We start from the raw sequence: 27,112 nt of genomic DNA on the forward strand, positions 1-27,112 counted from the left end.
CAGTAAATAGAAAATACCAGATGGCTCTTGAAAATGCAGCTGTTATGCAAACCATGAAGCTAGCAGAAGTGCAGGATAATGCACTTTCTTTTGATTGTGAAACATATTTATTTGTGAACAACTAATTGTAATATTGGTGCTTTAATATATTGCAGATAAAACTCATTCTGAAGTGCTAATATATAGATATATTCTGAATATTAGTTTCAAAATTTGTGTACTCTATATTACATGTACTGGAGCTTAAGCATTCTCTTCTAGTTTATAGTTAAAATTTTGGTCTTTTGACCATAATTAATGAATCCTCCACGGCTGATGAGCTCTGGATTTACTCTTTTTCTATTCCTACTTAATTGCTGTTTGCATTTTTCCTTTTTATCATCATTTGTTTTTTATAATTTGTTTAATATTTGTAATTATGTTTGCTTAATTTTTTATTTACTTAGCTTTTTAGTTTTGCTGCGTTGCGCATCTATGGGCTCTTGGTGTGGTCTTTTCAATATTTTTCACTTTTATTATTATTTTATATATATATATATATATATATATATATATATATATATATATATATACACATATATATATATACACATATACACAAGGTGATTATAATTAAAGTTCCACTTTCACAACGCTGTAAAAATAAAACTACAGGTCAAAATGACATCAAATTTCAAGGAAATATTATCCAAGAAGGGGGAAAATGTATGGCAGAGGAAAAATAAGTAGTTGGAATGTTTAGCAATAGATTGTGTTGCAAGTGTCGGAATATGTTAATCAAAACGCCTGTCATGAGAACAACTCATTGAAGTTGCTAAAATTATCAGCTGCCATTTCCCTACAGCCTGGCCCTCCCAATCACCTGATCTTAACTGATGTGACTTCTGGCTATGGGACTATCTGAAAGCTACTGTGTTCAGTGCTCTGATTGCAAACTTTGCTGAACTGAAGACACACATTGCACAACACATTCTAAACGTCACCCTCGAAACACTTTGATCAATTGTGGAACATGCTGCTTCTCAGTTCCAACCTGTTCCAGAAAACGAGGGGGGCAGCATATTGAACATATGTTGCACCAGTCTCATGAAAATTAAAGACCGATTTGATTTTTACTGATGCTTTTTATGTGTGTTTCGGCCTCAGGACATTTAAAAACCGATTTAATTGATGCTTTTTATGTGGCTTTGGCCTCATTAAAATTAAAAACCAATTTTTCACACCCAATGTGATATGACCTTGTCGTGGTGGATGGGCTTACTTAACTAACAGTATCACACCTGCACCCTTGTGCACGCTGAATAGTACAGTGTTTCAACGTATGGTTTACATTACATCTTAGGCAATATTTTATGATTTATTTGTCATTTGTAGTCGACCACTATTAAATTATGATGCTTATAGTGACATCTATTGCTAAAAATTCCAACTATTTATTTTTCTTCTATCATACATTTCCCCCCCTCTTTCGATTATATTCACTTGAAATTTGACTTCATTCTGACAAGTGGTTTTAATTTTTACATCATTTTATAAGTGGAACTTTAATTATAATCACCCTGTATATATATATATATATGTATATATATATATGTATATATATATATATATATATATATATATATATATATATATATATATATATATATAGAAAACGTATTAAAGTTGAAAAAAACCAGAATACCATAAACCACAAGCCTTAAGATGCGTAAAGCAGCCAAACAAATAAGCCAGGTAAATATAAATATCAATAGAACAACAAACAGACAAAGTTACAACATAGATGAATGACAGAGATGAAGCCAGTACTCTTCAGCAGTGGAAACTTCATGCTATGGTCGAAAGACCAAAATTTTTTATATTAAAACTAACAATAGGATGTCCAGTTCCGAAAAAATCAACATTCAGGATTTTGGGAATCCTTTTTTTTTTTTGGGAATCCTTTCATGTTTTGAGGAACAGTTCTAACTTAGTTAACGATCTTAGTGCAGTTCCATATTTTTCTAACATTTGGCTCCCATATCTTTAATACTGTCCTTTCCCCATTCCCCCCCTCTTTTCCCATTCATTTTTATCTATCTTCCTTTCTTTATTTTTACCTTTTTGTCTTGATTGACACCCCCCCCCCCCCCCATTTTCTTCTATTTATCTTTATTTTTCCTTTTTTCGAATATTTTTTGTTTCTGTTTATTTTATTTCATGGTTTTCCATTCAGCTTTCCTTTCTTGCGGTTCACGGTTACTGATAATTTCTTTTCTTTTGTTTAAGCTTCGGCTTAATCTTTGTCCAATTGAATTCTTTCAATCTGGGTTCGTACCTAAGAGAAAGCTCTTGGCCTTTGCTTGCATTCCTATTGGTTCCAGATCGGTTTATAACTTTGTCATTGGTGTTTGGCTAATCCGCTGTTTTTATCTTTTAAGCTGCATGCTTATCTGCTCTTGGCTTTTGTCGGATGTCTTTTCATCCATAAGCTCATTATTTTTTGCATTGAAAAAGGCGTTCCCTGTAACGCCGAAACACGTGTCTGCTGTAATTTACAAATTTGTGCTTCTGCTTACGTTGTTTTGTCTTTCTTTACTGTTCAGCACAAAGGTATTTATTTATCTTATTCAGGATTACATTGGGCAAAATGCACCACCTGTGAAAATGAATGCAGATTTAAGGAACTATGACCTAAAACTAAGCACTGAGGTTTCGTCTCGGACATTAGAAGCCAAGGCTACCGATAGTGTCTCTCCACCATACCGCCAGCAAAAATCAAAAAGTCTTACCTATGTGTCCGGGTGCAAATGTAAATCCGTATCCATCAATATCATTTCCATGTCATCCATAAAAACAGTTCCTAGGACATTCCTGGTTGACCAAAAAACTTAATTCAAAAAAACTAGAGTCCAAACATGTGGTATACTCTAGAAATATCATACATGTGAAAAATAAGAGGGTTACAGTGAAGCGAAGTGTTGGTTAAAGGCTATGGTAGAGAAAATATTATTTACGAGATTATTTGGGAAATGGTTTTCAAGTAGTTTATTTTTAAGTAGATTAATTTCTTGGTTGAATGCTGTAACTGTGTCGCAGATTCTTTTGATTCTGATTGCTTGCAAAACAATGATGCTAATAAAAACTATTTTACTGAGGCAAGAAGAAAAACTTTGCAGACAGTTAACTTTGAATTGAAATATGCGTCTTTTATCATAAATAGTGGTTTCACAGTTGAAGTTAATATTAATTTTAATGTCAAGGAAGTTAAAAATTTTACTATTGGAACTAGTATTTTTTATGATAAAAGATGTGAATTTCAATTCAAAGTTAACTGTCTGAAAAGTTCTTCTTGCCTCAGTAAAATAGTTTTTATTGGCATCATTGTTTCGCAAGCTATCAGAATCAAAAGAATCTGCAACACGGTTACAGCATTCAACCGAGAAATTAATTTACTTAAAAATATACTACTTGAAAACCATTTCCCAAATAATTTCGTAAATAATATTTTCTCTAGCATAGCCTGTAACCAACACTTCGCTTCACTGTAACCGTCATACTTTTTACATGTATGATTTTTCTAGAGTAAACCACATGTTTGGACTCTAGTTGATGTTTTTTTTTTTTTTTTTGAATTAAGTTTTTCAGTTAACCTGGAATGTCTTAGGAACTGTTTTAATGGATGACATTTTTATTTATTTATTTTTTATGCATTGGATCGGTTTTGTTTTAATTTCATTTTTATCAACTGGAACGGAAATGGTATTGATGGATACGAATCTACATTTGCACCCGAACACATAGGGTAAGACTTTTTGATTTTTGCTGGCTTCATCTCTGCCATTTATCTGTGTTGTAACCTTGTCTGTTTATTGTTCTATTGATGTTTATATTTACCTGGCTTATTTGTTTGGTTGCTTTGCGCATCTTTGGGCTTCTGGTTTTATGGTACTCTAATTTTTTCCTATTTAATACGTTTTCTATACATATATATATATATTAGAACATCAAAAATCTCAACATTAAAATTTGGAACGCACTCTCATGAAGTTTTAATTAACTGCTCGTCAATTGCTGAGAAACAGCAATACATTTTGCGAATTAAATAATTATTTACAATGGTTAAAGAAATGAAACTGTAGCAAAATATGTGTAGTAGAGGTCTAGTATTTGAGTGATTCTATGTCAAGTGACCTAGGGGTCCCCACTCGACCATCTCCGATTTGGATAAAATTTTATAGAGGCGTAGAGATGTCTTTGAAACTAACCTATGCAAATTTTCAACCTCCTAGTCTAGATCCAAATCCTGAGGATCTAGGATTTTCGAAAAATGTGATCCAAGATGGCGGATTAGCTTTTTGTGCCAAATTGCCAAGTTTACACCAATTTTACAGGAAATTTTATTACACTGGAAGCCTGAAATTTTAGGCGCTTTAAGTATGCTTGACCGTTAGTATATTCAAGTATTTTTGTGGATTTGAGCTCGTTAGATTTTGTGTAGCATGCACATGAACTTGTGAAAAAGCGCAATGGGAAATTTTTTTCCTGGATTTTAGGTTGTCATAAAATCTGAACAAAAATAATTCAAATGCTCGAACTTTGTAATTCTATTGTCGGTATGCATGTTTTTAATGGGTTATAGTTGCAGAGCGTAAATATTGATTTTCTAAGAGATATTGGCATCCAAAGTGGCTATTAAAATAGTTCACACGCAGAATAGCCTGTTTTTAATGCCCTGTGGCTCAAGTTTGTCACCTTGTATCTTTTTTTTGTTGGTACCATGAGTAAGAACATATTTTTTCCTATAAAAATAAATTTTCTTTCCGATAGTGTTCTTCCAGACAAGCGGGAAAAAATGAGCCCGAAATATTATTTGTCGTTGGCGAGAAAATCTCGTTCTACAATAAATAAAGAATGGTGAATGCCGTGACAAGTGGCTTATAGGGATTATGCATTTGTTATAAGTCAGAAATTGTTTTTTATTAATCATTTAAAAAGATACTTTGCAAATGAAATATGATAAAAAAAAAAGAAAATTATCTTGTTCTTTCTAGTGTATCAGTCTGCTTCCTGAACAAAATACTTTTCTGATTCTAACATATTTAATCTCCAAAAGAACATTTAAAATGATTAATAAAAAACTATTTCTGACTAATAACAATTGCAAAATCCCTATAAGTTGGTTGTCACAGCATTCACCATTATTTATTTATTGTAGAACGAGATTTTCTCAGTAACAACAAATAGTATTTCAGGTTCATTTTTCCCGCTTGTCTCACACAAGAACACCATCGGAAAGAAAATTTATTTTTATAGGAAAAAAAGTTCTTTCTCATGGTGCCAACCAAAAGAAGATGCAAAGTGACAAACTTGAGCTACAAGGCATTAAAAACAGGCTATTCTTCATGTGAATGGTTTTGATAGCTACTTGGGATGCCAATATCTTTTAGAAAATCAATATTTACACTCTGCAACTATAACCCATTAAAAACATGCATATCGAATATAGAATTACAAAGTTTGAGCATTTGAATAATTTTTGTTCAGAATTTATGACATTCTAAAAACCAGAAAAATGTTTCTCTGCTGCGTTTTGTCAAGACTTTGCATACGGGCTACAAAAAGTTAATGCACTCAAATTCACAAAAATATTAGAACGTATTGACAACCAAAAGTACTTCAAGCTCCTGAAATTTCAGGCTTCCAGCGCTATAAAACGTTCCGTAATCTGAGATTGAGCATGGCAATTCGTTACGACAGATATAATTTCAAGCTTGGTTTTTTATCCTTATTCGAAAGAACGCCATCGAAGAAAAAACTATTTTGAAAGGAAAAAATGTTTCTTCTAATGGTAAAAACGAAAAGAAGATTCGAGGTGACAAACTTGAGTTATAGCGCTTTAAAAATAAGCTATTTTTCACTTGAACGTTTTTGATAGCCACTTTGAATCACTATCTTTTAGAAAATAGATATTTAAGCTCTGTAACTGTAACCCATTAAAAACAAGCATTTTTACAATGGAATCACGCAGTACAAGCTTTTGAATTATTTTTGTTCAGATTTTATGACAACCTAAAATCCAGGAAAAAATTTCCCATGGTGCTTTTTCACAAGTTCACGCGCATGCTACACGAAATCTAACCAGCTCAAATTCACAAAAATACTTGAATATACTAACGGTCAAACATACTTTAAGCGCCTGAAATTTCAGGCTTCCAATGTGATAAAATTTCCTGTAAACTTGGTGTAAACATGGCAATTTGGCACAAAAAGCCAATCCGCCATCTTGGATCACATTTTTCGAAGATCCTAGATCCTCAGGATTTGGATCTAGGAAGCTGACAATTTGCATAGGTTAGTTTCAAAGGCATCTCTACGCCTCTATAAAACTTCATCCAAATCGGAGATGGTAGAGTGCGGACGATTTGAAAAATTAGGTCAGTTGACGCAAAATGACTCATTTATTACATTTATTATGAAAAATTGTACGGATTTCACCACACGTCTATGTCAGCAATCCCACAACCACATTGGAAATCAGAATGAGCAAAAAGTAAATGCAGTTCGACAATAAAACTATTTAGAGTTAGATAAAAAAATCTTTCTAGATAAAAGGATGGGAGATATCAGTCTCTCTCCGTAACAATACCATTGATGTATTTTCAGCAGTTCATTCAATATTTTTATTATTATTTTTTGTTTAATTACTGTACAATAGTTCCTCATACTGTAAATATTTTTCATTTGTTCTTTACCTTCAGTAAACAATAAGTAAGCTTTTAATGATTTTTTTTTAGAAAATATAATTTTATATTGTAGCATGCATAGTACTATATTACACGTTACTTGCAAAACCACTTTATTTGATTAAATGGCTTATTATTTTCTAAAGGATAAATCAAAAATCTGAACAACTACCTATGGCCCCAATTAGTTAAGATTTTTGACATGCTGGCGCGTGAATGTGTGTGTGTATGTTAGGGTGGGTCGACAACCCCCTTTTTTTCTAATCAATTTCTAACAGCATGGAAAACTTGTGCATGGGCACACTAATAATAAGAAAAATAATTAAAAAATTTTAAAATAATTTTTGAAATCGCACAAGAGCCCTCAAGTTAAGAAAAAATAGAAAAAAAAAATCGGCAATTTTTAAAGACATATTTTTTTATTCAAAAAATAATTTACTTTTTTTCTAATAGTAAGAAAAATATACTTTCGTTGTAACTGAAAAGTATAGAAAAATTTGGAGGCACAATGGGAATTATTTGAATTTGCACAGAAACCCTTAAAATATACCATTTTTAAAGTAAAAGTTATATCACACTCGGGAACAATTGAAAATAGCACCTCAAGAAAGAAGCATTGGATTGAAATGAAATTTAATGTACAGAATAATATTGCTGAGAGATAACAATTGATCCTAAAATCTTGACAATTAAACAAATACAGACTAAGAAATGAGATAAATACAGTGCTGTTTCAATAGCGCGTTGGACCCCCTTTTGCTGGAATACATGCTGCATTAGGTCCGACAGTGAGCTCATTAAAAGTCTGATGTTGTCCTGAGGCAGATGTACCCCCAAAATTCGAACAGCACTTCTAAATCTTGCACAGATTAGCATGGTGACATCTGGCGTTTCAGCTGATCCCATACATTCTATACGGGACAAGTCGGAGGAGCGGACTGGCCACGGAGGAGTCTCAAAAGGACGTAAGAAGTTTTGAGCAACTCTAGCTATATGCGGGCAAGCATTATCTCACTCGAAAATTGCTCCTGGGAGGCCATTTAGGAACGGTCCTAGATGTGGATGCAGAATGTCATTAACATAACACTGGCCTGTTAAGATTCCACGTACCACAACTAGAGTGGACCGACTATCATATGCTATAGCCTCCCAGACCACTATGCCCGCTGTGCAGGCAGTGTGTTGTGCGATAGAATGGGTGGAGTGGCACCTTTTTCCAGGGCACCTCCACATCCGTGTGTGGATACCATCTGACCCCAAAACGAATCGGGATTTATCGCTGAGCACCACCTTTTGCCAATCAGTGACATCCCTCATTGCTCTGGTTTCACACCATTGCATACGCAGTTGCCATGTTTCGGTGTAAAAGGAAGTACAAGGAAAGGGCACTTGGACTGCAGATTTACTTCTGCAAGACGATAAGAAATGGTTCGGGGAACAACTGCTACCCCCACGTCTGCTTTTATGGTGAAACGAGTCACTGTGGGATCCCCGAGCGCTTGCTGGACGATCCTTCGGTCCTATCTCCTCGTAATCTTCCTGATCTCTCCAGACTCGTTTTTTTGCACGTGGGTACCGTCTCGTTTCCACTGCCTCCAACAGTTTCTAACGGAACAATCCCAACAATTCACCTGGGCAGCAACACGGCTCGTCGACCAGCCTACAATTTTCATGATGATGATCAAACCTCTCTAAAACTTGCTTAACTGTGTGAAAAACCCTTTTTAACTCATCTGCCAGGCATCCCTCACTCATTAAGGTTCTCTGACAATCCTGATGTAATCGTAACATTTATGTATCTTAAATTATGCACTGGTTTACATAGCACACTTTCCTTGATTTCACCGATACTGTAGGGTACACCGTCATGTGCATTGACACCAGACTTGGATCATATGCATATCAGATATCACTCTTCTTATATGAAAAATTTCACGACTGTATCTTAATTCTTTCCTGGGGCCACAATTTCAATGTTTCCGAGTGTATTTCAAAAATTCTTAAGCTGACATAAAGCTATTAAAATATACTATTAAACATCCTCTTTAATGTTTTACATACATTTCTCTTGTGCTGAAATGACTCAGGACTCATCACGTGCAGGCTCGTCATTTCAAATTTTTTCTGGAGGCGGGCAGAGGGTGCAAATTCAATGGACGTTTCAACGGAAAACAGCAAAAAATCACGTCCAGCCAAATATAAATACATTTATTTTTCAAAGTCGTGGTGGTGGTGGTGGGGGCAATGGACCACCCCCTGACCCCCTAAATGACGAACCTAATCAGGTGGTGGTGGCAGCAAGTCGAGTCCCACTCACCACCCCACCCAATCAACCAAAAATTTGGGTGTGATTCATTATGCAGAAGTTCATTATATTCTGAATTCGTATCAAATGCTCTTGATCTCTGATTGTTATTGACTATGAAAACCATCTTGGTTTTCTCACTTGCAATATTTTCCTTCAGCCTCTGTCACAATTTTTGTTCATCTCACTACTGATTGCGTGTGTTATCAAATATTAAAGTTATGGAAGGGCTTTGGCATTCAATGAATATTAAACATCCGTTTTCAAACTTAACTTATATTTACATTATGTTTAAATGACTCAGGACTCACCATGTGGAGGTAGCAGCAAGTCGAGCTTTCCCCCCTCCCCACCCTTCCCAACCAACCAATTTGTGTGTGCTTTTCTGTTGAAGTTCTTTAAATTCTGACTTTGTATCAAAAATTTCATCAAAGATCTTGATCTGAATGTTGTCTACTGAATGGAACTATCTGGGTTTTTAGGCCCACAAACTTTTCCACCAGTCTCTGTCACACGTTTTACACCTCTACTGACCAAGTATGGCACAGAAATTTTACCTTTTCGAGGAAATTTCTTTACCCCGAGCTCAGAAAAAGTTCAACAAGTGATCCAGTAATAGCTGTCAAGAATCCCAGATCCCTCAGTTATTCCCAAAGGTTAACTATGCTATGGGTGTTAGGAATTGATGTTTCCCAATTAGTCCAACAAGTGTAATGTAGATACTGGAAAAATTATAGAAGAGAATTATGCTTCTGTTTGGTTTGATATTGAGATGCATTACACCGTGAAAGATGGTCCAAATCATACACTAAAGGTCATTCGAACAACAAGACCTTTACCGAATAACATTAAAAGAAATCCTTGATCCTGACATTCATACAAACTCGTTCTTTCGTCCTTCAGAGAATATGATGTAGCTTTGATATTGGTTTACACACAGCACATTCGAGAACTAGGCTACAGGAGAATGTTGAAAGTGTCTGAAACTCTACGAGCAAAATTTCTTGCATCAACCTTGACAGATCTTGATATTATACTGATGGCGTCAATATTGACGTGTTTCATACTGCCTAAAGCTTGTATAAAGATTGAAATGCAATATTACAATAACAACACGTATGCAACATTGCATTCATCTTAAAATATCAATATTGATATTACCTTACAATAACAACATTGCATACATGTTGACGCCGTCAAGATGATATTGATTTCATGCTGTCGCCATCAAGATAATTAGTACACAATAGAACAGGTGGGTCTTCGTTGATACTTGCGCATGCGCACAGTTCTTTCTACCCTGGTCCCTTGCATTGCTGGCACATCTTCCTGCTTGGACCTTCGATTCAGTCGGTTTACAGGAGCTGCACGTGGCGTTGCATTCTTTAGGCTTTGTTAAGTTGGTTGCTTAGTTATTAGTGTGGAATAGTATTGTTTTAGGAATAACTTATGAATGACTGATAACTGCATTTGTTTATTAATATAGTACTAACATGTCATATCGCAGACAATGTGCGATCAATGTTGAAAATGGCCGATCATAAGTTTTATCCATGGGATATTTTCAATGCTGACATCCATTTGGAAATGTACTTTATTGTATTTATTTATTTATTTATTATTTTGCTATCTTTACTCCTAAATGTGCCATTAAAACTTCCGCAGTTATTCCTAATTAGACATTTTATGTCTTTATAATACAATTAGAAGCATGAATTTAAAAAATAAGTCAAGTATTACGCAAAATGAAGAAACTTTCATTTTTTAAATTAAATTGTGAGTATTATTAAAACCTTTATATAAATTTCCGATCATATGTCAGCTTTAAGGAAATATTCTTTGGCTAGAAAACTAGCTTGAAGAATAACAGAAACAATTAAAGAATGAAATTTAATTCTCGAGTTTAAAGAGAAAATAATACAAATAAATAGATAAAACACCTTGCAAACGTGCTGATTTCATACTGTCATGTCAATGTATCCTGACATTTTCCTGTCATATCAATACGTATGCAATATTACAAAAGCAAGATCACCTTGCCTAGACCTTGATTTCATGCTGTCATGACAACATTTTGATATTATCCTGCCATATCAATACGTATGCAATATTACAAAAGCAGCTTACCTTGATATTTTCCTGATATTATGCTGCATAAACCTTGTCAGTCAATATTGTGGCAGCCTGCTGACAGCATAAATGGAGTAACATAACAATACTGAGGTAGCATTAATGCAAGATGATTTTTCTTGCATGTCAACCTTTATGCAATACTGAGGCAAGATATTTTGCTTACTGGGAATGAGTCGCTGGTGGTACGTCATGTTAAATTCATCAAGCTTTCATTAATTAATTTTCAAGCCCCAGATTATTCAGAACTTATTGATCGGCTGAAGCGAAAGCTGATACCACTACCATTGTTGTCAAACATGGCAACAGAAGACTTTGAACTTCATTGAAAATCAAAGCCCTGCCATAACTTGAGTAGTTGATACCACACACAATCGGTAGAAAGATGAGCAAATCTTGTGACAGAAGCTGAAGAAAAAGGTACCAAGTGTGAAAACAGAGACTTTTTCATAGTAAATAACAATCAGATCAAGAACATTTCCCAGTAAGCAAAATATCTTGCCTCCGTATTGCATAGAGGTTGACATGCAAGAAAAATCATCTTGCATTGATGCTGCCTCAGTATTGTTATGTTACTCCATTTATGCTGTCAGCAGACTGCCACAATATTGACTGGCAAGGTGTATGCAGCATAATACCAGGAAAATATCAAGGTAGGCTGCTTTTGTAATCCTGCATACGTATTGATATGACAGGATAATATCAAGATGTCGTCATGACATCATGAAATCAAGGTCTAGGCAAGATGATCTTGCTTTTGTAATCTTGCTTACATATTGATATGACAGGAAAATGTCAGGATACATTGACATGACAGTATGAAATCAGGACGTTTGCAAGGTGTTTTATCTATTTATTTATTTTTACCATTTTCACTTCAAACTCAATAATTAAATTTCATTCTTTAATTATTTCTGTTATTCTTCAAGACTGATTAATTTTCTAGCTTAAGAATATTTTTTTAAAGCTGACATCTGATCAGAAATTAAAAAGATATTAATAGTACTCACAATTTAATTTAAAAAATTAAAATTTCTTTGTTTTGCATAATACTTGACTTACTCTTTAAATTTATGCTTCTAATTGTATTATAAAGATATAAAATGCCTAGTAAGGAATAATTGCAGAAGTGTTATAGCACATTAAAGAGTAAAGGTAGCAATAAATAAATAAATACAATAAAGTAAATTTCCGAATGGATGTCAGCATTGAAAATATCCCCTGGACAAAACATATGAATTTATCTTAAAGAATAACATAAATAATAATTGAATTAAATTAATCGTACTCATGAGATTGAAGCGATAATACGAAATTCTGGGCTGCATGTCCTTTGTTTCAAAGTCTAAGGAAGAAAAATCTTTTTTCGTCCATTTTAATCATTGATCGCTCGACCATTTCTATCGTTGATCGCTCTGCCATTTCCATCATTGATCGCACATCGTCTGCGATATGGCTTGCCTAGTACTATATTAATAAACGAATGCAGTAATCAGTCATTCATAAGTTATTCCTAAAACAAAACTATTCCACACTAATAACTAAGCAATCAACTTAGCGAAGCTTAAAGAATGCAACGCCATGTGCAACATGGCATTGCATTCTTTACATGGCGTGTGCTGGACCGACTGCATGGAAGGTCGAAGGAGGAAAATTACATGCCAGCAAAGCAAGGGACACTGGGTTTCAAGAACTGTGTGCATGCACAAGTATCAACAAAGGTCCACCTGTTCTATTGTGTACTAATTATCTTGACGGCGACAGCATGAAATCAATGCCATCTAGACGGCATCAACATGTATGCAATGCTGATATTGTGAGGTAATATCAATATTGTCATTTTAAGATGAATGCATTGTTTCATACATGTTGTTATTGCAATGTTGCTTTTTAATCTTTATGCAACCTTTATGCAGCATGAAACAAGTCAATATTGACGCTGTCAGTATAATATCAAGATCTGTCAAGGTTGATGCAAGAAATTTTGTAGGGTTTGATACAAATTCAGAATTTAAAGAACTTCAGCATAATGAATCATACCCAAATTGATTGGTTGGTTGGTTGGTTGGGTAGGGTGGTGTGTAGGACTCGACTTGCTGCCACCACCCCCTTTTGGGGGATAGGGCATGCATTGCTCCCCACCACGGCTTTGAAACTTAAATGTATTTTCATTTAGGCAGGCGTGTGTTTTGCTGTTTTCCATTGAAACTTCCATTAAATTTGCACCATCTGACCCCCCTCTCCCCTGGAAAATTTGATGTGATGGGCCTGCACATGGTGAGTCCTGAGTCATTTCAGCACACGAGAAATGTATGTAATATACGTTAAAGCGGTTGTTTAATTGTATATTTTTATAGCTTTGTCAGCTTAAGAATTTTTGAAATAATATAACTTTTACTTGAAAAATGGCATATTTTAAGAGTTTCTGCGCAAAATCAAATGTGCACAATGTGCTCCCAAGTTTTTTAATACATTTCGGTTCTAACAAAGTGTATTTTTTATAGCATTAGAGAAGTAAAATAAAGTAAATTTATATTTTGAAAAAAATAAACGTCTTGAAAAACTGCCGATTTTTTCTTATTTTTTCTCAACTTGAGGGCTCTTGCACGTTTTCAAAAACAATTTTAAAATTTTTTTTACCATTATTACCATGCCAATGCTCAAGTTTTTTGCGCTATTAGAAATTGATTAGAAAAAAAAGTGTTTTTCAACCCACCCTGGTGTATGTGCATGATTAATAAATTCAGCAAAAAATTTCATAGCTAAAGGACTTAATCTTTTGGTGAACCAAAAGCTGTAAAACAAATAAACATACCTGGTACATGTTCACCACCATATTTTATAGTAAGTACGTGTCTTCCACCTTCTTGAGGTTTTAAATACAAAGTAAATGTACCATCTCGATGATCATATAGCTCACAATAAGCAACTTTATGTGGTCCCATGCAGTGAGCTGTTAATTCTCCTAATAAACAGACAAGTATGTTAATAAATTTCCATTTGAAAACTGTCAGGAGTTATGCTGCAAATTTCAAGCAATTTATTTATTTACTTGAAGAAAAAAAAAGAGAAAGCTTTATGAAAACTAGAATGTTTTACAGGTGTTTAGTGAACAAAACATCACTAAAAAGAGTAAAAGTAAAAGATTTTAGTAAGTTATAATCTGAAATAATTTAACTGGGGGGGGGAAGTTTCAAGTGATTTTACTGAATGAAAAGAAAAAAAAAAAATAAGTTACATGCTATGAGTAATTGAAGAGTTTGCTTTTAAACCGGATTATATCCAGCTTCATCTTTTTTTGGTGAAACGAAAAAAACGTTTTCCGCACAAACACTAACTGTTAGAATTTTGAATTTTTCACAATGTTTCAGTAGAATAGCAAGTGACTATTGGCATAATTCGAGGAATTTTTCCTCAATTTTATCAGACCTAAATTGCCAATTTTATTTTGGATCTATTCCCTTTTGGTGTAAAACAGTGGATATCATCCCTTTTGCAGAAAAACATGCATGTTCTTGTTTACTTTCAAAATGGATTATATCCAGTTATATATATATATATATTTTTTTGGCATAACAGAAAAAAACGTTTTACACATAAACAGGAATAAACTTTAAAATTGAATCAAAATATTCAACATTTTTCAATATATATCTTTTTTCACTGTACTTTATTCCTTCCTACTTACTTTATTCTTTTCACTGAACATTTCAAAAAAAGAAAAAAAAAAGGACCTTCGATCTAATTAAGTATGAACAATGAAACCACCCAAGCCGATTTAAATAACAATGTTGTGCTCGTAGTTATTAATAGATCACAATTTTTATTACAATTAATCACATTAATTACAATTTTATCATTAATCAATCACAATTTAATAGCAATACCAATTATTTAACATTAATTTAGTAATCACAATTTGAGGTTGTGCATGCCTAACTGATAACAGACTTGGGCAAGGTGCTGTGATCTCTTAATACGGACAGGTATTCAGCCGTGTGCAGGTAAACGACAGTACCTGCAGAAATGAGTTTGAGATATTTGAAGAAACACGTTTTGGATTCAATACTAAAACTCAGTGGCGGATACAGCCGGCGAGCAACCAGGCATTTGCCCGGTGGGCCGGTCATGCTTCGGGCCGATCAACTAACAACAAAGTCTTTCGGGCCTGTCTACTAACAGCAAAATGTAAATTTTGAGCGCATGTGTTTAGAATAACGCAAATTCGCAAAACTAAGCCTCAGCTCCTCTTTACGCATGGGCCAAAGCTTGCGGGTGGAGGGAGGCACGGCCGTCACCAAGAGGGGGGAGGGGGAATTTCTGAAATGGGGCTTCCCAGGGCCTGATTACCACACAGGCTGACTTGGCCTAGGCCCGGGGTTCCATGTCCCTAACGTGCCCCACATTTTTGCATAGCACTGCAACGATATGAAAAATACATGTATTTTTTTAAAAATAGAAAAATATGACTCATTAATTGGAAAAAACTTCTTTGAAGGGGAATTTTTAATCATTCTACCAGTAACGAATTTACTTGGTCACGATTATGAGGGGGCCCAAAGAAGATTCATAAATGCACATAAGTGATTTATACATAGCTGTGTAATTAGACAAAGAGGTCTCCAAAAGTGCATTTGTGCTTTAAAAATGTAAATCAAACACTGCATAGTCTTCAGAAGGCCTCCAAATTAATGTGGGCCTAGGATCTCACTTTTAGTTACTCTGGCCTTGGGGCTGCCAATATATTTTTAGTGGTATAATAAAAGATAAATGAATAAATTAAAAAAAAAACAGGAAAACCTTAGCGGTAGTAATAAGTTAAATACTTTTGGTCTCTTTGGCACTTTTATTTATAAATGACAATTCACAATTGCTATAAAATGCAACTTACAACAAGGGTCGACGTGAGGTCATGTCAGCTTAGTTGGAGAATAGGGGTCCGGCTCGAAATTGAACTCGCGCAAGAGAGTAAAATATCCTAATGGTGAAAGGTATAGAAGGGGGCCTGTGAAAAAATTGGCCTATGTCATTTTTTTCCTGGATCCGCTTTTGCTCTCGGCGACCCTTTTTATAACAATTGGAATAAAAGTGACAAAATATTTTTCCCGTAAAATTATTTTAAAAAATGGAATCTTAAAATACCATTGAGGAGCATGAAAGACTCTACATTATTAAGATTATCAAATCAAAGGTCTAAGACCGCCAAAACGCAAGTTTCAAACATTTTTTGACGAAACATAAAGTATTCTGTACGCTGTACAAACTCACGGTTTCGGTCCCCTCAGTTTGAAAAGAAAATAAGTTGATAAAAACCAATGTCGAAAGAATTCCGGTGGTCGCCAGAACCTCCCCCCCCCTCCTCCTAATATCATCGAAGATAGTGTAAATTTTTGGGCTTCAATTTTGAATAATTTCATAAGAGACCAGCCGAATCCACTCCCGCCATAACATGGAATTCCAGTTTCGAAAATTCGCTGGAGGAAAGTATTCGAACCTCTCCCATTTTTTTTTTAACATTCCCAAAGATTGTCTTTTCTGGGAAAGTGCCCCGTCCCCTCCTCTCTTTCGGCATTATCAATGAAGAATGTTTTAAATCTCGTTTTTAGTGCCTAAATTTCGAAAATTTTCTGGGGTGAGCCGCCTGAATACTCTTTTTCCTAACATCACTGAAGGTCAGCAAAAATTTCGTTTTCAGAACATAACTTTCGAGAAACTGCCGGTGCCCTACTCTTTACCAAAAAAGTCTTTTAAGACTTCAATTTGAAAATTTTCTGGTGAATGGAATCTATCTCGACTTAAAATCACCAAAGATCTTCTTAAACGGTGTTTTCAGAGCTAATATATTTTTTAAATTTTCAGAGAAGAGCCCCCGGAACCGCTCTTCATACCATATACTCGAAAATAATTTAAAATTCTGGTTTTGGATTTCCACTTCCGAAGAATTGCAGCAGGAGAAATCCTGAACCCACGCTCCCCTAACATCACCAAATATTGTCTAAAATTGAGTTTTTAAGACTGCAATATAAAATTTTCCCTGGGAGAAGCCCCCCGGACCCCCCTATTTCAGACTCAAATTTAATCTTTCCATTAAGTTTATATTGCTAATACTTTAATGACTCCCAGAAGCCATTAAGCTAAGTCCTCTCTCTCTCTCTTTGTATTGATACATGCATTTGAAAAAAAATTTAGAGACTGCCAAATTCGTACTCGACCCCTCCCACCAGGTTTTTGACCTCGCATCGAGTCTGGGGATCGTCAGGGTATGGCAGTATAAAAAAGGGAATGTTTCTGACAGGACCCAGTAATGTATGTTTGTGCCGAAGAACCCATCACGTTCTAAAGACGGCCCTAGTCTTTCACCCATGAACATCGCTAGATCAGTTTCATATAACAGGGCAATTTATTTACTTGTTATGATTGCAGAAAAGGACATACTAGCCAAGCAGTGTTATCATTACGAAAGTAGTCAATCAAGTTCCGGACATTATAAAAATACTTAAATGGACAATTACAATCACAAAATAAGGTTTAGCTAATACTGTATCAATTTGTTCACCATTAAAGCGCAGAAGTGTTCCTATCTGTTAAATTTTATTTAAATAAAGCACATTTAGTTGTTAAGCATAATTTCCTCATATTTAGGTGATATCCCCAATCGGTAGGTAAAATTCAATATCTATAAGAGCTATGGGGCCGCTTCATCGCCTAATGCCAGGGCCGATTTTTTCAACCAATCCGCCACTGCTAACACTAGGGAAACTTCGGAATTAGACGTCTTTTTCACGCCTTTTTTCCAGCAGAAACCAAATAAGCGAGCTTGTACAATAAAGATAGCGTACAATAGATGACGAAAATGCAAAAAAAATGGGAAACAAAAAATTTGCAGTTACTGCCCTTTACCTGCACACGGCAGTATTGTGCTTGATTGGAAATGCTCAGCCAGTGCCTCGCTCCGCTATTTTATTTGTGAACTACTTTTGAATTAGAAGAGGCCAATTCAAATTTGGATATGTTCCCTTTTGAAATAAAAGTGAATGAGTGGATACCGGCAAATGAGGGATAGGTTCCACTTTGCTGTAAAAGACCTGGCGAGAAATAAGGGGATGGATATACACTGTTTCGGTGGCAAAACCAATGTTTACGCATTTTTTAACAATAGATACAAACCACTTCGAGAAGAAAGAAATTCATGGGTAGATAGGGCTTATACTAGAGACTCTGAAATGAAAAAATTTTTTTTTTCAAAAGTGGATATAATCCATTTTGAAAGTAAGCTCCTCAATTACAATGTTTTATAAGATATCATTGATGTAAGAGTAGTACCTCTTTTACAGAAAACTTCACGCATTACCATTGTGTTTTTGTCACTTTTCAACTGAATAAGTATTGAATTATAAATTTTCCCCTCACACTACATTGGTTGTATCCTAAAAGAGCTTTCCATTTTTAGCAGAAACTGCATGCAGTGCAGCCGGTCCTTTTAGTTTTTCATGTTGAAAATCATAAACAAATGCTATTTCATACAAAAAACCATGCAAGAAAAAAATGACTAGCTTATACAGATTTACTTTGAAAACTTACTGAGAAATTCAAAGGCAAAAAAATATATTTATGACAAGAATTTTTAAAACTTTTTTAGGATTAGGATGCTTTCTCTGATTCTATCCTCCGTAAACCGAAGCAAGTTTTGAAGAAATCGCATAAAAAGAACCTTCATAGGCATGCACACATGGGTCACCAGGGGTACTGCGATACCGCCATTAGCTCGAAGTGAGAAAGAAAGAAAAGGAAAAAAATAAAATAAAAATGAAGAAAAAACAAAAATTATAGAAAATAATTTAAGATGCAGTAGCGTCATTGTGGTAGGGGGAGGAATTGAGTGGTAATTGCACTCTGCCCGATTCCCTTAAATGACTGGCCTAGATGTTGTGGTCAAAACCAACAGTAGCATCCCCATTACTGAAGCTCTGCGCATGCCTTTGAGAACCCTTCTTTTTTGCAGGGCTTTCCTTGGTACAATAACCTAAATTTTCAGGACAACCAATGGGACACAGCACCTTAATATTAAGTTATAACAATCACATTTACCAGTGTCTTGAAGATTTTGTTTTGTTTTTTCCAACAATAGGTATTTTTATTTGTGGCTAAAACAACAGTTGTCACTTATAATTCCTGTATAATTAAAATTGATTTTTAGTGTACATTCCTAATGTAGCATGAGATAATCTTTTAAAGAGTTTAAAATTTTGCTGGGCATTAAAGTTAGATAAAAATATTTGAGAAACCTCACAAACATATTCAAAAAGCTGGTATTTTTGACAGTGGATCTTGTTGCTTTAAGGTACAAACATATAAATGTCATTTGAGTTATTACACAAAACATATCATTGTGTGTCTTGTGTTGTCCATATAAATGATTACTATTAGATATGAATGAATATTAGACAACTGAATGGGTCCCTAGAAGAAGGGCATATGTTACAAATTAAAAATTTTATTTTTAATTTGTAAGATATGCCTTTCTTCTAGGACAGGAAGGACTAAATATTAATGAAGATCAAGTGCAACATATGCCCTTCTAGAGACCTATTCAACTTTATTTAAAATATTTACCACTTTCGTACACTTCTGATAAAATATTAAAATGCAACTAGGTATCGGTGCAGATAAGAATTTATTTTTTTCACATCATCAATATATTTTTACCTCATGCAATGAATAATTTAAAACCTGCACCAGATGGTTTTTTTTAAATAAAGTAACAGTTTCATTCAACATTTACTATTACAGAGAAAGACAGAGAAAAATAAAGAAATTAGAGAGATTTCAAAATTCATTCCCAAACAGCGACGCCAAAAAATGATCAAAAATCGAATTTTTGAAAAATTCTCAAAAGCATAATTTTCATTCAAAAGATATTTAATAAAACATTGATTTGAGCTATATCACAGATTTGTAAAAAAATAATGGACAAAATCGGAGACATGACCACACGGTTGACCATTTAATTTAGGTGATTTGACGTGGAATGATTCTTTTAGCATTCCTTTTTTTTTAACTTTTAAAAATATTTCTTTATAAAATGGTTTGACAATGAAGCAACTAAATTTACCTGGACCAGCTTTCCTAGTATCAATGAAAGCTTTTATTTCTTTGCCAACAGTTCCACCACGCAATCCATCTCCTGAGCAAGCTACCTTCTGTGAATCACACGCAGCAGTAACTGTTATTTTCAAAGGACAGCCTTTAACTTGTCGTTCAGACCACATTACATTTAATAAGTAAGCTCCTATAAAATAACCAGAACATCAAAATAAGTAAAAAATTTTAATTATAAGTTAAAGAAAAAAAATATTTTGTATAAAATACACTATTATTAAATGCATTTGAAATTAAAGAAACATTATGTTTTCAGAATGCAATGAGTTGTTTGATCTCTTTGTGCATTGTTGTTTTGAACACAACATAGTAATATTAATTTTGCTCCCTATCATTAATCTACATTTTTTGAAGTAATAGATTACTCTATGTTAATCTTTCATTAAATCTTATAGCACCTAAAACTTATTTCAGTAGAAAAAAAATTTAAAACCTGATATTCACTCACTTAGTCAAAGATTTTAAAAATTTCAAAAGAGGTATTTAGTTATTACCATAGTAAACAATGCTAGAGAGAATGCTGCAATTTGCAATAACAAACACATTTCTAGGTTTAAAAAGGCTAGGAAGTTTTCTTACAGTCTATGTGCTGCAAAGCATGTGTATGCAACTTTCATTGCTTTGCACTTGAACTAGTGAGACATAACTCATACTTTAAAATTATAACAGTTAAACTAACAACTAGGCGCACTTTGTATATGTAATAAATATCTCATATAATATTATGTAATTAAAAACCCACCTGGAACACTTGGGGTGTATAATACTTTGTATATATTAGTTCCAATAGACAATATTTGAACTGGAATGTCAGCTTTAACACCAGCCAGACTTACTTCAGGTGAACCTTAAAGTCATAGACATTATTACTAAACTGAAACACTGATAATTGATAAACAGACAGATTTCTCATACACTTTAAAACATTTAAACAACTTCAAATAATACTGACTACAGTTTAAAGGAAGTTGAAATAACATAAATTAATCAAGTGTAATTTTAGTCACAAATGCCAAATTGAATCAGCAAGCAAAATTTCAATGAACAATCTATGAAAGGGAATGATTGTTTAGAAAATATTTTATAGGACAGAATATAATAAGAAAATGCTAAACAAACTCAGAAATTAAAATACAGTGAAATCCCGTTACAACGAATACCAACACAATGAACTTTTTATTTTAACGAAATAAATTCAGTCCCAATGTAATTGCTGTTACATTGCTTGAATTCTGTTTCAACGAAATTCCCGTTACAACGAACAAAATTTGTGGTCTCTTGAAGTTTGTTGTAACAAGAGTTCACTGTATAAATTTAGGAGAATTAAAACTTGTGAGTTATTTTAGTGAATCCTCAGTATTTAAAATATTGCTGATAACATGAATATATGAAAGAAACTTCTCTTTTGGGATAAATTGTAAAGATGTCTAGTTGAATCCACTTTCAGTTTAACTGAAACCAAGTCACATTGGAGAAAGAGAAAATTCAACGAAATTTCAAGTTGAAAACTTCAATGGCTTGTTAAAAGAGTTGGAAGAATTTATTATTTTAAAATGCTCTTAAGTCAGAATGCTTGGGGCTAAACGTTCGATCAATAAAGGAAGTTTATGCGTTAAAGACAACTGTCCTCTCAGAAACATGAAACAACTAAAAATCTTAAGAAAAAACACATTTAGTAAATAAATTTCACTCTTTGAAAGGTTTAAAACTTGATTTCATTTTAATATGAAATTAAATAATTACTTAAAGATTCAGTCACAAACATCAATTCTTTATTTCATTTTTAACTGTAGAGTTAGTTTAAAAATTTCTAACTAGAATACAAATGCAAAAACACTTTTATTGCAGTAATGTAGACATAAAAAATGATAATGGTGCTGCATAATAAGTTAAGCAGCATAATATATACCTGGTCCAGCTTCAGAACCATCAATAACAAATTCAGCTTCTTCTCCAACTTTTGAACCTGTAAGGCCATGTCCTCTAAGAACAACTCTGGTATGGTCTGGTGCTGGAGGAAGCTCTTCCGCATTTGAAAATAAAGGTGAAAAGGGAAGAGGAAGATCGGCAAAATAAAGATAAATGCAATGCTCTCCTGTGAAAATAAAATGTTGAAAAAATTGAACTTGATCATTTGATTGTACGCACTAATACTGAGTTAATACTATAGATTTCATTTATGTAAACAGAAAAGTTTGTTTACTACTCTCTAGTCTGCTTATTAGAATATTGGTTAAAAGAATAGAAATACATTTTCAGTGTTCCAAACCATTGTAATTTTTATTCTGATCCCAGATAATGGAACATCCCGCTTATTAGAACAATTTAAATTTTTCATTAAGCATGTTCAACGGTACATTTTCGTGATTGAAAAATATTCTTTTCACAAACTTCACATTTAAGAATTGACATAATCACAGCTTTTAAGAGTGGTATGAAAAAGTTGTACCTTTTTCCTTTGGTGTAAATTGCAGAAGATACCTATGGCTACCAGTCTGTTCAAACTTACATGGTACTACTAATCCAGATTGTACTACCCTAATTTCAGCTTTAGGTTTACCTTTAAAAGAAGAGAAAAAAAAAATCATTGCAAACTGTCAGTACAGCATGAAATATATTTCTAATACAGAAACATTAAAGCCCAAAAATTGTTAACACTAAATAAAAGTATGATAATTTCAACTAATGTGAAGAAAAAGTGCTACTTGATGAAAACTAAAGTAAAAAAATCTTGATACTAAAAATATGACTTGAAAACAATCACATCTATAAGTCACTAAGGAAAATGCAGAAACTTGAAAGAAGTAGGCTCTAACAGACACTTAACTAACACTTAAAAATTAATAAATGCAAAATATTCTTGTAGCCATTAGATGGATACTTAAAATATTATTAAATTAGGAAGTACACTATTACAAAATGATTTAGAGATGCAAATGTTAACTACACTAATAAAAAACATTTGGATATGCAGTTGTAAAGCACACTGTATAAAATTGGGAAGTTATGGGTAAACTTTTATCAGTTTTACAGAGTAGCTTTTCTTTCTATAACATTTCTTTCACATGTCTAGTGCTTGCATAAAAAGCAAAATTTCTAACAGCAACTGATAATGAGATTTAAAATGAGGTTGTCTTGTTTCAGGGATCTGTATTATCTCCCTCCATTAACAATTCTAATATTTTTGTAACATTTATTTGTTTATTAACTTATAAAATGCAAAAGCATTCAAAACAGAAAGATTTTGTACCAATTTTCAATAAAGACTGGATATAAATCAAATTTTCCATGTACCCCTTTCCAAATTTTCTCTTTTCTAATTGTGATTGCATACAATAATTAATCCAATCATTTCCATACCTTAATGAATTACCACCATGAAGGAGCGGTCAAAATGAAATGAAATTTTACATATCTGAGGGCAACATTGATGTAAGAAAACGATTACAAAATGATCATTTATTACTGGAAAGTTCTAAATGAATGGAGATTTAAGTACACTGTTAAGCCACCTCCTGCCCAAATGTATGAGGCGATACAGTCCGTCATTAAGGTATAGCTGTCTTGTATGATGTCCTAGGTCATCTCACATCACAATTACTGTAAACGTACCACTAATTTGATCAAGCTCATCAGCTGTCCAATTTACCATCTCAAGTGACCCCAGATATGCTCAATTTGTGACAAATCAGAGCATCTAAAAGGCCAGAGAAGGTGATAATGTGGAAGAGGAAGTCTCCGACACCCTTACTGGGTGTGACCAACCATTGTCCTGTTAAAAAATGGAACCTGGGAGTCCTGACATGAGTGCCAACACATGAGGTAGGGTGGTCCAAAATTTTGAAGGTGAAAATTTTTGAAACTTATCCTCCCATTTGGTTCCAATACATAAGAAAATAAGTAGGACAAAATTTTATAACATTTGAATAATATTTAGAGGTAGCTCAAAGCTGATGAAGTTTGAATCATTGCCACATGTAAGTAAATCGACAAAGGACCAAACTATTCACAAACATGATTGCTTTTTCCATTAAAAGAAATTAATTACATAGTAAAATTCATACTTTTATGTACACAGTTTCAAAAGTACATTAACCCATAAACATATTCTGTAAATACACAAATGTTTTTTTGTAAGGTGTGGCAGTTAACGCAATTCTGCCCAATTCTTTGTAAGTTAATGAATTGTTGTGCTTTGACCCAAGAAGCATCAATACTGGCAAAAGCAATAGCACCTGTTTTACTAGTACAAAATGATTAAGAAATAATTAATTCTGGAATGTCAACACTGCATTATAGAATTAGTTATTAGTGCCATTTTTAAAATAAATGCATAGTTTCTATACTTCTGCACCAAAATTACTTCTCCGTAACAGATTCTATGCCTGCTGGGAGTTTATTCACGAGGATAAATGCATTACAAGAATCAATAAGTCTCAAAAACAGTAAGACTCAAAAATGGCTTATGTAAAGAGCTATAGAATACATCTGTTAAAAAATTGCTGTATGACTCGAGATGATTATCGAGAATTTCTTGAACTGATTCAGCATAAAACCCCTTTCCTAGAATCAGAAATATTGCACCTAGAGCTAAACACTATACTCAATGAATGTTAAAAATCCTGTACTGTTTTTAAATACAAATGTTTAACCACTAGTTCGCTATTGCTTCAGTAGAAGATACTGGATTTCAAAAGATTTGGTATATTTGCAGAATGTGTTTATTTAAAACCTAGAATGACAGTTTCTACATTTCAGAAATGATTCTTTACAAATTTCATAACTGTAATACAAAAATATTGATGAAGAAGTTAATAAAATTGTATGGCTCTTTTTGACAATCAAGTGATACACTCGAATATAAGACAATTGGTAAAGTTGTTCAAGAAGTCAGTGAAAAAATATTGCTGCCAAGTACCTGAGATTATGCCCAAAAATCTTATGAAATTTGAGGACTTCCTAACTTATGATCAGCTTCATTAACTGAAAAAAGAATTTACCTGATACATTTTATCATGCAAAACTTGAGAGATCAAACAAATCTGAGAGTTTTGGGAGAGTTATCTTTACAAAGCACTAACATTTATTGGAGTAAACCAGTTATTAATAATCTTGCAGAAAAGAATTAATATATATTATAAAAGATTTTATAATATATATTGCTTACTTGCTACTGAAGTCAATTTGCGAAAAGCGCAGTATCAGGTTTATTGATGTATGGAGTCATTGTAAACGGGATTGGATTGCTAGGGATGGCCTGCATCTGAGCTCTACAGGGGTCAAAATGGTTAGTGGATTAATTTTAAGGGCTTCGGGGTCAAAAAACTGAGTTGGAATGGGGGGCATGGTTCAAGCATCAGGTATCGAGAGAATGAAATTTTTTTGGGTATTGCTAGAAATGGAAATAAAGTGACGAACAAGAGTAGTAATGTTAACAATTGTAATTTAGGAAATTTCAGGGTGTTAAATAAAAGCAACTTAGGCATGCTTAAAGTTTTCTATACCAATGCTCGCAGTATTAGGAACAAGATGGATGAATTGAAAAGCATAGTTATGGACGAGAAGTTGGATGTTATTGGAATTACAGAGACATGGGCTACCGAATCTGATGCAGAGTTATTACATATTGCTGGGTATAATTTGTTCAGACAGGATAGAGTAGGTAAAAGAGGTGGTGGGGTTTTATTTTATGTTAGAGACAATTTTATTTGCAATGAATTGGTCATAAATGATAAGCCTACTGATATTGATATGGTTTGGCTGGAGTTGATGAGCAGTAAGGGCAAAAAGCTACGCTTTGGGAACATTTACAGGCCACCTAATTCAAACCAGGGACAAGATGAACAGATGTACCGTATTATTAGTGACATGTCCAGTAAGGGATCCGTTATCATAATGGGGGATTTCAATTTTCCGGGTATTGATTGGAATAATTTTTATCCTGGTAATGGCAAAGAAGAGGAATTTTTAAAAGTAATTGGTGACTGTTTCTTAGATCAAGTTGTAACTCGGGGAACTCGAGAGGAGGCCATTTTGGATCTAGTTTCTTGTGGCATAGGTAGTTTTGTTCAGGGGTTGAGTGTAGGGGAGCATATTGGAGATAGTGATCATAACAGCATTAGGTTCCGGGTTAAATTTGAAGTGTGCAAAGATGATAATTTTAGGTTTGTGCCCAATTTCAGAAATACCAATTTTGTTGCACTTAGGCAGAGCTTGAAAGAGGTTTTTTCGTCAGGGTTGGAAAATAACGATGTAGATCAGCAGTGGACGGAATTTAAGGATAAACTTGCTAAAACCGTTGGGGACTATGTTCCATTTAGGAGAAAAGGTGTTAGTACCAAAATTTGGCCCATGTGGTTCTCCAGGGAGACTAAAGAAGCTCTTAATTATAAGCAAGCCACTTTTCGTAAGTTTAAAGAAACTGGTCAGAGTGCGGAGAGGCTCCAGTATAGTAAGGCTAGGCGAAATTTTAAGTATTTGGTACGGATGCAGAAAAGAGAATTGGAGCAAAGGCTGGCAGATGACATTGATGGGAACCCTAAGAGGTTTTTTGCTTACGCTAATTCTGGGAAAGCTCGAAACAGTCAAATTGGGCCTTTGGTTGATGAGTATGGAAATTTAATCCAAAACGATAGGGATATTGCAAATGTTCTAAATAACTTTTTTTCCAGTGTGTTTAACGATAACTGTATCTCAACAGTTGACACTAACAAGACACAAGCTATTATACAGCTTGAGGATTTTGTATTTTCCAGGGAGGAGGTTTTATTTCATTTGAAAAAGATTAAAGCAA

At 33.9% G+C, this 27,112-nt stretch overlaps 1 protein-coding gene across 1 annotated transcript in view; it reads right to left on the bottom strand.

Annotated features, from left to right (window-relative positions):
• LOC129231088 (filamin-A-like) overlaps nt 1-27,112 on the bottom strand; it is a 130,143-nt gene that overhangs the window by 13,591 nt on the left and 89,440 nt on the right. The window contains exons 45-49 of the mRNA XM_054865335.1: nt 22,769-22,879; nt 22,229-22,414; nt 21,062-21,166; nt 20,273-20,449; nt 13,976-14,125 (exon numbers count right to left, since the gene is read on the bottom strand). Of these exons, the coding sequence (XP_054721310.1) occupies nt 13,976-14,125; nt 20,273-20,449; nt 21,062-21,166; nt 22,229-22,414; nt 22,769-22,879 (729 nt within the window). The remainder of the gene's footprint in view (nt 1-13,975; nt 14,126-20,272; nt 20,450-21,061; nt 21,167-22,228; nt 22,415-22,768; nt 22,880-27,112) is intronic.

Source organism: Uloborus diversus, chromosome 10 (assembly GCF_026930045.1).
Source record: "Uloborus diversus isolate 005 chromosome 10, Udiv.v.3.1, whole genome shotgun sequence".
Lineage (NCBI taxonomy): Eukaryota > Metazoa > Arthropoda > Arachnida > Araneae > Uloboridae > Uloborus > Uloborus diversus.